The sequence below is a fragment of the Carlito syrichta genome, unplaced genomic scaffold (genome assembly GCF_000164805.1).
Source record: "Carlito syrichta isolate Samal-C Ts95f unplaced genomic scaffold, Tarsius_syrichta-2.0.1 Scaffold308098, whole genome shotgun sequence".
Classification (NCBI taxonomy): Eukaryota; Metazoa; Chordata; class Mammalia; order Primates; family Tarsiidae; genus Carlito; species Carlito syrichta.
In genome coordinates this window covers 131,461-142,959 of record NW_007252194.1, presented here as the reverse complement: position 1 = coordinate 142,959, position 11,499 = coordinate 131,461, and the positions used below count along the sequence as shown (strand labels likewise).

General features: G+C 40.8%; 1 protein-coding gene across 1 annotated transcript in view; it reads left to right on the top strand.

Annotated features, from left to right (window-relative positions):
• Positions 1-7,183, top strand: part of WIPF1 (WAS/WASL interacting protein family member 1) — an 81,518-nt gene extending 74,335 nt beyond the window's left edge. The window contains exons 6-8 of the mRNA XM_008064888.2: positions 413-625; positions 1,623-1,736; positions 6,796-7,183. Of these exons, the coding sequence (XP_008063079.1) occupies positions 413-625; positions 1,623-1,736; positions 6,796-6,851 (383 nt within the window). The 3' untranslated portion in view covers positions 6,852-7,183. The remainder of the gene's footprint in view (positions 1-412; positions 626-1,622; positions 1,737-6,795) is intronic.
• The last annotated feature ends 4,316 nt before the right edge of the window (positions 7,184-11,499 follow it).

Sequence of the window (11,499 nt, the reverse complement as noted above, 5' to 3'; positions counted from 1 at the left end):
AAAAAATTCTTCTATTCTATTGCAGTAATTAGTTCAACAGCTCTTTAGAAGGACTATCAAGTTTTGAAAACTTTTTCAAAACGATTATACGATTGCCAGTATAAACAGATTACACCTGTTTTCAATTTCACTGAATCCAATTTCAGTACTAACTTAAAGCCAAAATAGCCATTTACCTGTCAATATGCACTTGCTTTACATAGACGTGTGTACATACAAACATTTTTGTGTTTATGTATGCTTCCTCATTTCTTGGAAAGTCTCCTAGAAAGCCTCCACCATTTCTCCATACCCCCTAGTTAAAGGGCATGTGTCCAGCAGGGCCCTGCCAACTGCACATTGATGATGACCACAAACATGGGAATGTGGATGCAAGGTCTGACACTAAGTGTCTTCTTTTCTTCTGTCGTAGGCCCACTTCCACTCCCTCCTCCAATCAGCAGAAATGGCAGCACGTCTCGGGCCCTGCCTGCCACCCCTCAGCTGCCATCCAGGAGTGGAGTGGATAGTCCCAGGAGTGGACCCAGGCCTCCCCTTCCCCCTGACAGGCCTGGTACTGGGGCACCTCCCCCACCTCCACCATCAACATCAATTAGGAATGGCTTCCAGGACTCTCCATGTGAAGGTGAGGTATGGTCCCAACCCCTTGACCTATAATAGAGGGCAGCAGTTGAATGGTAATTCTGTGTGTGTGTGTTTTGCTTCTTTGAATTAACATATCTTTTTCCATCAGTGTTATCACACTACACTGCACTGATCTGACTATCTAACTAACTATCCTAGGGCCCACTATGATTTCAGATTAAAAAAGTAAACCCCTCTCCCACTTCCCAAAAAGGCTGATCATCTTTCTATGACCTGTTCTTCGTTGGAGTCTCATTTTGGTTAATGTCCCAGAGGTTCCAGAGTTCCGAAAAGAACCCTTTTTGTAGTATGCCTTCTCATTATCTACATTTCTAAACTGCTGTAGGAAGGGGCCCAACGTTTTCCAACTGCTGTAGGTAAATGGCCTGTAGATATTAAGCTGCTCACCTTTGCCATTCTTATCAGAGTGGTCTAGGTTATTCCTGGGCCCACTGGTGGGAAGAAAGGTGTCCCATACCCTATCCCCTAGCTCCTGAGAGGGACTGGCTGATCCTAATCTCTCTAGTTAAAATAATTTTGTCTTGCTGGGCTCAATGGCTCAGCCTATAATCCAAGCACTTTGGGAGGCCGAGGCGAGTGGATTCCCTGAGCCTGCGGGTTCGAGACCAACCCAAGCAACCTGGCAAGATGTCGTCTCTACAATAAATAAAAAATTAGCTGGGCATGGTAGCGCGGGCCTGTAGTACCGGCTAGTTGGAAGGCTGAGGTGGAAGGATCGCCGGAGCCCAGAGTATGCCACTGCACTCCGGCCTGGGTGACGAATTGAGACTCCAACTCAAAAAAAAAAATTATTCTGTCTTGATTTGCAGGCTAATATATTTTGTCAGTGTGCTCATTGGTGACCTTTTCTGTAAACTTCTGGGCATAAAAACTCGAACTGATTTCTGCAATTCTGAATTTCATTCTGTGCCATTCATTACACAAGCCTTCTGAGCAGATTGTCTGTTACTGAACACACTGTTTGTTTCTCCCTCCAGATGAGTGGGAAAGCAGATTCTACTTCCATCCGATCTCCGATTTGCCACCTCCAGAGCCATATGTACCCACGACAAAAAGTTATCCCAGTAAATTGGCAAGAAACGAAAGCCGGAGTGAGTATTTCTGCCAGGGCTTTTGACAGATGCATGCTTGAATAGTCTGGGTGACCCTCGGGTTGTATAGGAAGTCCAGGCCTCTTGCTCAGAGTGGGGTAGAGAGCCCATTGGGAGCCGTCTAAATAGTCAATTCCCCTCTCACATGCAGTGAGTACATTGCAGATGCCCAGAATGCATATGAGAAATGATTCTTTGTATCACTACAAGCTCAAAATGTCTTTGGTTTGTTAGTATTCAGTTGTGTTCTTTTGTTTCTTTGAACAGTCTTCCCCCTTTTGATCTTCCTGAGGCAGCATAAGTAGAGCCATCTTCTATTCCTACCAGTTTTGAAACCAGCAGTTATCTTATTAATTATAATAAAAAACTCACTTTTACTGCCTTGATATTTTAAATATATTATAATCATAGCTTTACAGAGCATTACATGAAAATTTTAGGTGCTTCCATAATCCTCCACATAACATAATGGATATTTTCATTTTGCCAGGTTCTCTTCCAATTTTTATTCATATAATTCTAATTTTTTTTTACATAGTTATAATGACAGTATAGTTTTTTGGTGCTGGGGTTTACACAGAATTACTTAGTAAAAAAGCCTCCTCATTTTATCACACGGTTTTTATGTCAGCATTCAATAATTTACCATTACTGAACATTTAAGTTGCTTCTGTTTTTTGCTGCTGATATATATAATGTAGCCATAAAGAAATAAATTGCTTTTCTCCTATTGAAGAAGAAATGAGAAGAAAGGAAAATAGACAAACTGGAATTTCACAACAATAAATGTATAGGACTGAGAAAAAACTAGCATGAAGAATACGTGCTGTGTTTCAGTGATGAGACTTAGACTTGTGGCAGCCTTAGCCCCAGAGCCAAACTCCCAAACCAGAAATAAGTGGAGAAAAACATATGTAAATCAAATAACTGTCACAACACCCTATAGCCTTACTCCCTAGTAGAGCAACTTACACATACTCAGAGCCTACAGATTCTTTCCTAACACACAGTTTTTTGGTGTTTTTTTGTTTGTTTGGGTTTTTTTTTTTTTTTTTTTGTCAGAGTCTCACTCTGTTGCCCATGCTGGAGTGCAGTGGCACCGTGCTTACGGCCACCACAACCTCGACCTGATGGGCTCAGGTGATCCTTCTGCCTCAGCCCTCCAAGTAGCTGGAACTACAGGCTTGTGCCACCACGCTCAGCTAATTTGTTGATTTGTTGCAGAGACAAGGGCTTGCCATGTTGCCTAGGCTGGTCTCAAACCCATGGGCTCAGGCCGTGCTCTCACCTCTGCCTCCCAAAATGCTGGGATTACAGGCATGAGCCACCATCCCCAGCCTCGTAACACACAGTTTTAAAATAATTTTTTGATTGGTTGGTTCTCAACTTTACAACAGGTTAATACCAGCTAAAGTTAATGTTGGTTAGAAGCAAAATCACTGACATCAGGGAGAAGTGATAGATGGTAGTCTCAGGTCAGAGGAGGAGATGGGGAAACAGTTAAGCTTTTATTACAGCACGGGACACCACCAGATGTTTCTATTGGGTTAGATGAGTTGAATCAAACTCTGCTTCCTGTCTCTATAGAAAAATGTAAAGAGTTAGAAAATATTTGAGAAAAATTTCCATGAACAAATGCTAGAAGTAAGCAGAATATGGTTGCTTGAAAAGAAAACTTTAATTCCGGAAAACTTTTATTCATGTGGAATACTGCTTTCCTAGGCCATACCTAATGAAAGGTATATCTGTAATGAAGTTATCAAACAAGAGTTAGTGGTTGAAATTTTTTGATGAAAAATAGGCTTTCACATGGAACTGATATCATGGTGTGTTGTGTATATGTCTGTGTGTTTTATCAGAAGAGGGCTTCTGTCTGATAAGAGAGTACTTCCCTCTTGGGCTCTAGTAAATGAATTCACTTTTAGGAGTTGTTCATATAGACAGTAAATTTTTTCCTGACTTCTTAGAAGCACTTCTAATATGGTTTAAATATTATTTGTATTTCTAAAATCAATAACAGAGCCATCTTCCCTATACCTTCTAGATTTTTAATTTGATAGCTAAACATATTCCCTTGCCTTTCTTTAAGACTCAAGTAAGCAACTTGAGTACAAAAACTATGTCCTGCTTACTATTGCATCTTCCTTGAGTGGCCCAGAGTCTGAAACAGAGGGTATTTTAAAAATTTTCTTACATTTTACCCGATTTGGCCAGGTGGTGGATCACACATGTAAACCCAACACTTTGGGAGGCCAAGATGGGAGTTCAAGATCATCCTGGGCAACACAGTGAGAGCTCGTCTCTATTTTTAAAAAAGTCAAAAATTAACCAGGTGTGGTGATATACACTTGTAGTCCCAGTTACTCAGGAGGATAAGGAGGAAGAATTGCTTGAGGCCAGCAGTTCAAGGCCACAATGAGCTGTGATTGTGTCACTGCACTCCAGTCTGAGTGACGCAATGAGACCCCAACTCAAAAATTAAATTAAATTAAATTAAAATTTTTATCTGGTTGATCCTGTCAGAAAAAAAATTTTAATTGGCGTATTAATTTCCACTGCCTGCCAATTTTTTTGTAGATTTTCTTTAAATATTTCCAGCATTAAGCATGTTTATTATTTTATAATGATAATAGATCATTTATCTGGCAAAAATAAATAAAGTACTATCAAGTACCAAGATTCATTCTGCTCCTGTAGCTGCCTCAGCCTCCCCTCCCACAGCCTGGCAGGGTACCCAGACAGCCCTGAACAGTGCTGAGTGCACTTTGAGTGCCCCCTGATTACAACTTTGGACAGGACCAACACTCATTTTGCTAACCAGGGTGGCGTGTCAGTTGATGGTTGAGGCTCCATGGCAGGTGTCGTCTTCCACAGATGCCTGCCCAAATCAATATTTGGTTGGGATGAAGAGAGGCAGAGACACCTTTTCCAGTATTTTCCTCCAACTTCTCTCCTTCCTCAGAGATTTGGTTCTTTCTCAGAAATCCCTAAGTGTACCACTAGGTAGTGTCAAGATGCCTGCTGAGGAATCTGCCCTGCCAGCCCACTGAATCTCAGGGTAGTGTTTATAACAGATCTACCTAATTGACACGTGTCCCTGGTAGACCTACTCACACCATCCTAGAACCTGACCTCATGCCTAACACCTGTTACATCCTCAAAAACTATGTGTGTGATAAGTGAATTTTTTTTAAATGTGGATGAATTTTAAACCTGGTTATGGTGCACTAATAGCCCATGAATAGCTTTTTTTGTTTTTTTTAGTTGGATTCTAACTCTGTCACCCAGGCTGGAGTGCAGTGGCACGATCATGGCTTGCCACAGCTTTGACCTCCTGGTCTCAGGCAATCTTTCTGCCAAAGCCTCCCGAGTAGCTGGGACTACAGGTGTGCACCACTACACCCAGACAATTTTTTTATTCTTTTGTAGAGACAAGTTCTCACTATGTTGCCCAGGTTGGTTTCAAACTCATGGATTCAAGCAATTATCTCACCTCAGCCTCCCTTAGTGCTGGGATAACAGATGTGAGCCACCGCACCCAGCCATAAGCAATATTGTTTTTGTTTGTTTGCTTTTTTGTTTGTTTTTAAGTTGGAATCTCACTCTGTCACCGCTTACAGTCACCGCAGCCTCGACTTGCAGGACTAGGCAATCCTGCCTCAGCCTTCCAAGTAGCTGGGACTACAGATGCATACCATCCTGCCCAGCTAATTATTTATTATTATTATTATTATTATTATTACTATAGAGACGAAGTCTTACCAAGTTACCCAGGCTGGTCTCGAACCCCTGAGCTCAGGCCATCCTCTTGCCTCTGCCTCCCAAAGTGCTTGGATACGGGCATGAGCCACTGTGCCTGCCATGAATAGCTTTCAAAAGAACACATCAACAGAGTGAAAAAACAACCCATGGAATGGGAGAAAATATTTAGAAATAATATATCTGATAAGGGATTAATATTCAAAATATACCAAGAATTTCTACAACTCAACAGCAACAGCAAAAAAATAAAAATAAAAAATAAAAAAAAACCTAATTAAAAAGTAGTTTGAATACTTGGATAGACATTCTCAGAAGAAGATATACAGATAGCCAATAAGCACATGAAAGGATGCCCAGGGTCACTAATCGTTAGGAAAATGCAAATAAAACTACAGTGAGATACAACTTCACACCCATTAGGATAGCTACTATCAAAAAAAGTGTTGCTTAGAAATTAGAAGATACCTAAATGCCCAACAAGAGAATTGATTAGATAAACTATAGCTTACCCATATATTAGAACACAATGTGTCATTAATAATACAAAGAGGAATGCCTTTGAAAGATGTTCAAACTGACTGTATGATTCTATTTCTGGAAGAAAAGTTGGAAACTGTTTCTTTCTTTTTTTGAGATAGATGCTCACTCTATCACCCAGGCTGGAGTGTTCATTACAACTTGGACCTCCTAGGCTCAGGCAATCCTTCCACCTCAGCATCCTGAGTAGCTGGGACTGCAGGTGCACACTACCACGCTCAGCTAGTTTTTGTGTTTTTTGCAGAGACAAGGTCTTGGTATCTTGATACGTTGCCCAGGCTTGTCTCAAACTCTTGGACTCAAGCAATCTTCCTGCCTTGGCCTCCCAAAGTACTGGGATTACAGGCATGAGCCACCATACCCAGTCAAAGAGACTGTTTCTGAGGGAAAATATATCATACTGTCATTGGTTATCTCTGGTTGGTGCAAGCATGAGTGAATTTTTTGCTCTGTTTTTGTTCATCCATATTTTCTAAATCTGTAATAAACACTTACTGTGTGATAAGAAGAAAAGCATTTGTTAACTTTGTGCAAGTGTTTGGTATCCAGCGGTGGGTCATGCTTTGAGAATATTTATTCAGATCATCACTTGCATCTTCCTTTCACCTCTCGCTTCTCACCCACAATATACTCCGGTTAGTGCAAAGCCTTGGTCAGGGGGTGAGGTAGTGGGTACCTTTGTAATCATCCCCGAGTTTCCACAGGGAGGGCATAAGCTTTCAAACCAAAATTATATTTTGTCTGTTTTTTTTTTATCAAGGTGGATCCAACCGAAGAGAAAGGGGTGCTCCCCCTCTTCCTCCCATCCCAAGGTGATCTCTGCCTGCTCCTCTTCCAAGCTCAAGAGCTGCTTCTGTTGTTGCTGTCGGAAAATTGCACACCCTCCTCCCCCTTTCTTCCCTTGTCCCCTTCACACTGGCAGGGGGAAAGAAGTGAGGGTGAGTGGGACTATGCGTGTGTGGGGGTGGGAATCCAGTAAAGAAACGCACCTAGCTTTTTATATTGTGTAGATTCTCCAAGCTACTGCTGGCTTCAGCTGCAGCCGGCCTGTGTAGACTGCTGGGGTCGATAGGCTTTTGTGGCAAATAGGCAGAGATTAATTGTATCTCAGCTTCCAGCTTACCAAATTCAGGCATTCATTGCTTATTAAAGGCCCTGAGAGCTGTTTTCTTCCATGTTTTTTTTCGCATGCTTGGCCTCCTGTCTGTTTCCGTGAACCACAGCCCACCTAGGCAAGTTGCTGAGCAAGGGCTCATGGGAAACTTTTGCAGCTACAGGATGTTCGACCTTTGGCAGTCTGGAATAGGCTCTCGGATGGAGCTGTCCAATGGGAATACAGCCTGAGCCCCATATACAATTTTAAAATTTCTAGTAGCCTCATTTATTTTATTTTATTTTATTATTTTTTTTTTTTTGAGTTGGAGTCTCACTCTGTTGCCCAGGCTGGAGTGTAGTGGCACGCTCAAGGCCACCGCACCCTCGACCTGCTGGACCCAGGTGATCCTTCTGCTTCAGGCTTCCAAGTAGCTGGAACTACAGGCGCACACCACCATGCCTGGCTAATTTTTTGGTTTATTGTAGAGATGAGGTCTCGCCAAGTTGCCCAAGCTGTTCTCGAATCCATGAGCTCAGGGCATTCTCTCATCTTTGCCTCCCAAAGTGCTGGGATTATAGGCGTGAGCCACTGCACCCAGCCCAGCCTCGTTTTTAAAAAGACAACGAGAAACAGGTGAAATGAAGAGTATATTTTATTTAATCCTGTGCATCCAAACTATGATCATTTCAACCTGTAATCAATATAAGAATTATTAATGAGCTATTCTACATTCATTTTTGGTACTACATCTTCAAAATCCAGGGTGTATTTTACACTTACAGCACATCTCCATTCCGACTAGTCACGTTCAAAGTGCTCGTAGCCACACATGGCTGGGGGCTATTGTATTGGACAGCACGAAAGTCTGGAAGATGCAAGCTAGTGCTAAAACCTTTCATTTAAAAAACAACAAAGACAAGATAAGCTTGAGCAGTTCAAGAGGTGACTGAAAATAAAGTTAGGGCCCAACACTCTGTCAGGCAGCTTGACCTCAGAGCTTGCTCCCTTATTTCCCCCCTTCCCTTAATATCCGTGCACAAGTGTTGCTTCACAGTACCAAGGTCAGAAATTGATCTAATACGGTTTACAGTCATGTGGGATAAAGCCATTGGAAAGAAACTGAAAGCCTGTCGGGTCTTCCGGGCTCAGACCCAGCTGGCTCGGGCGCTCGCTTGTCAGTTGGACTCCTGCCTGGTGGGTTGAAAGCTGCCTTTGTTCCTCCCTGGTTGATCAGGCTCCTCGAGGCTGGAGAGGCTGGTAAGGCTTGGTAGGAGGGGAGGAGTCAGGGAGAGGTATCAAATCAGACACATGGAAGACAGGAACTAGGGAGATTGCTAGGAGAAATTGGAAGGAGAATCATTTGTCTTGGATCTATGCAAATAAAGCTCCACGAGAGGACCGTAGGGAAGAGCCAGCCTTGCCTTTTTTAAAAAATATGATTTTGTTTACAAAATTTTAAGATCTAGCTATAGAGTTGGGAAAAAAAATATTTCCACTTAGATGTTTTATATGGTTGATTATGTTTAAAACTGCCATTACTTCTTTTTGGAAAGCACATGACCACATATGTATATGTATATCTACCTAAGCTGTGTATCATGATTTCAGTGTGTTTTTCGTGTATTACTGGGAGATGCTAACAGGAAATTAATCCAAAGAAAAATTTGAGAGATGCATTCCTATTTATAGAATAAATAATTGTTTCATTTATATAAAAGCAAAAGAACTTAGAATTCTAATAAATGGGATGTCTAATAAATTATGAAGTTACTGATTTATATATTGTATTTTTATAACTTTCCTTGCCAAAGTCCTGGGCTTAGTACATTAGAGAACTTGTTTCTCTCCCCGCTCCCCTTCATCTAGCTCCCATACAGTCACTTGGGGTTTTTTTTACCCAAAGAGGGTCAAGAAATATAAAGGTAACAAGCTTGGAAAAATGTTTTAATTTTTTTTTTTTTAATTGGGGTCTCACTCTGTCACCCAGGCTGGAGTGTAGTGGCACAATCACAGCTCACCTCAGCCTCAACCTCCTGGGCTCAGGTGAACCTTCTGCCTCAGCCTCCCAAGTAGCTGAGACTACAGGGAGCCTGCCACCATACCCCACTAATTTTGTGATTTTATTTGTAGAGATGAGGTCTCACTATGTTTCCCAGGCTGGTTTCAAACTCCTGGGCTCAAGCAATACTCCTGTCTTAGCCTCCCAAAGTGGCAGGGTTATAGGTATGAGCCACCATACCCAGCCCATTTTGGTAATTTAGCAGCATAATTTTTTTTTTTTTAATCTGACATCAACAGTGACAAGCATCCCTATAATAAAGCCCAGTGACCCACTTCACAAAAGATGGAGTTTGACCTGGATTCCTAGCAAATATAGTGGAGAAAAGTCTGACACAAAGAAAATGAGTCAGAATTTTGTAAAGGACAATAAGAAATATCTCAATTTACAGGAGCCGTTCTAAATTTGAAAGTCTTAGCTCAGAGTCACCATTCATCAGGAATAGAGATGTTTTAGAATGCATTTTTTAAGTGAATGTTTCATTAATACACCTACACCTTTTCTTTGAAGGTTAGCAACCTAACTGCATCTAAAACTTTGAATAAGTTCTATGCTAAAATCTTCAACTCTGGCAAGTCACAGAAATTAATATTTTCTTCTCTCAAGTCGGAGCTTACGTGTGTGTTTTTTCATAACATTTCCAAATAAATATATTCAAAATGCAATACCGTATTTTAGCGTCACATATCATTTTATATTGAAATGTATTACAGTATTAAAATTCAGCATTCAGTATTTATTTCACTATGCATTTTTATTTAGTAAAAGCCAAGAAAAATGTTTAATCCAATGGTGCCTTACTTTGTGATTTGAAAGAAATCAACTTTTTATGTCTAAGTAGCAGATTATTTGCATATTTGTCAAAACTGTTAGGTCTTTATATTTTAACTTGTAATACCAATTTTGTTATTTTAGTAGCAAAAATGGAATGATTATTAAAGTGCCCAGAAAATTTTGGCATGAGATTAATTTTTCCCTCTTTATAGTGAGGGACTGTAGAAGAAGAAAAAAATGTTTCATACCATTGCACTATGTAAACAGACACACTTTGGTATCTATGTTATTTGGGTAGTTTAAATGGTAGGGTAGAGACTACCCTAGACATCTGCCTCTTTGTAAGTTAGCCAGACAATAAATAAAAGCAGAATGATATGGTGTCAACTGGTGGTTTTTCTTTAAGTATCTATGTAAATATACACCAAAAAAGCTGTTTTCTGTTTATACTGTGGAAAGAAAGACAAACTCAAAAAAAAAAAAAAAAGGTGGGTGGTGTTTTGGGCTTTTTTTTGTTTTTTTTTTTTTGAGTCGGTGTCTCACTTTGTCGCCCAGGCTGGAGTACAGTGGCACACTCACAGCCACCGCAGCTTCGAACTGCTGGGCTCAGGCGATCCTTCTGCTTCAGTCTTCCAAGTAGCTGGAACTACAGATGTGTGCCACTATGCCCAGCTAATTTTTTTTTTTTAATTTATTGTAAAGATGCAGTCTCGCCATGTTGCCCAGGCTGGTCTCAAGCCTGTGGGCTCAGGCGATCCTCTCACCTCAGCCTCCCAAAGTACTTAGAATATAGGCATGAGCCACTGCAACTGGCCTCAAAATCTGTTTGTATACTTGAGGCAGGTGTTTCTACATGGAGGTAAAAATAGACAGTGGAAGCAATGGAAGAGAAAATTAGAGACTAGCGTAGACACTGATAATTACAGGAAAGGTCAGTGGGAATTTAGGAAGCCTGGTAACTTTTCAGATTATCTTCTGTGTCTGTGTGTATATATATACACAATATATGTGTGTGTGTGGGTGTGTGTATATACATATATGTATTGAGATATATATCTCTCAGTATAGCAGAGTGGTTAACAGCTTAGGAATTACTGGTTTCATCTTTTGACTGCAGGTCACTTTGCTAGACCTATTTCCTTATCTATAAAGTGAGGAACTATCTTAAAGCATCAGTATGCTATAATGCTTAAATGAGATAATCCACTCAACACTTAACCTGACTTAGTGTAGACACTCAATAAGTGGAAGCCACTATTAGTATGAAGCAGGAAATGAATATTTATACATTAAGTCCCCTACATACAAACCTTCAAGTTGTAAACTTTCAAAGACGTGAAAGTATGTTCATATGTCCGATCACGTAAGTTAGGTCATGTGTCTGGTGTACCTTGTCACATGTGTGCATTCTCTACAAGTGGTTGTGCTTTTGTGTACTTTACAGTACTGCATAGAGTACAGTAGTACAGTATATTTCAAGCTCAGGATGTCCAGAAGCAAACGTAAAAGCAGTGGTGATGTATAGTCAATTGTGC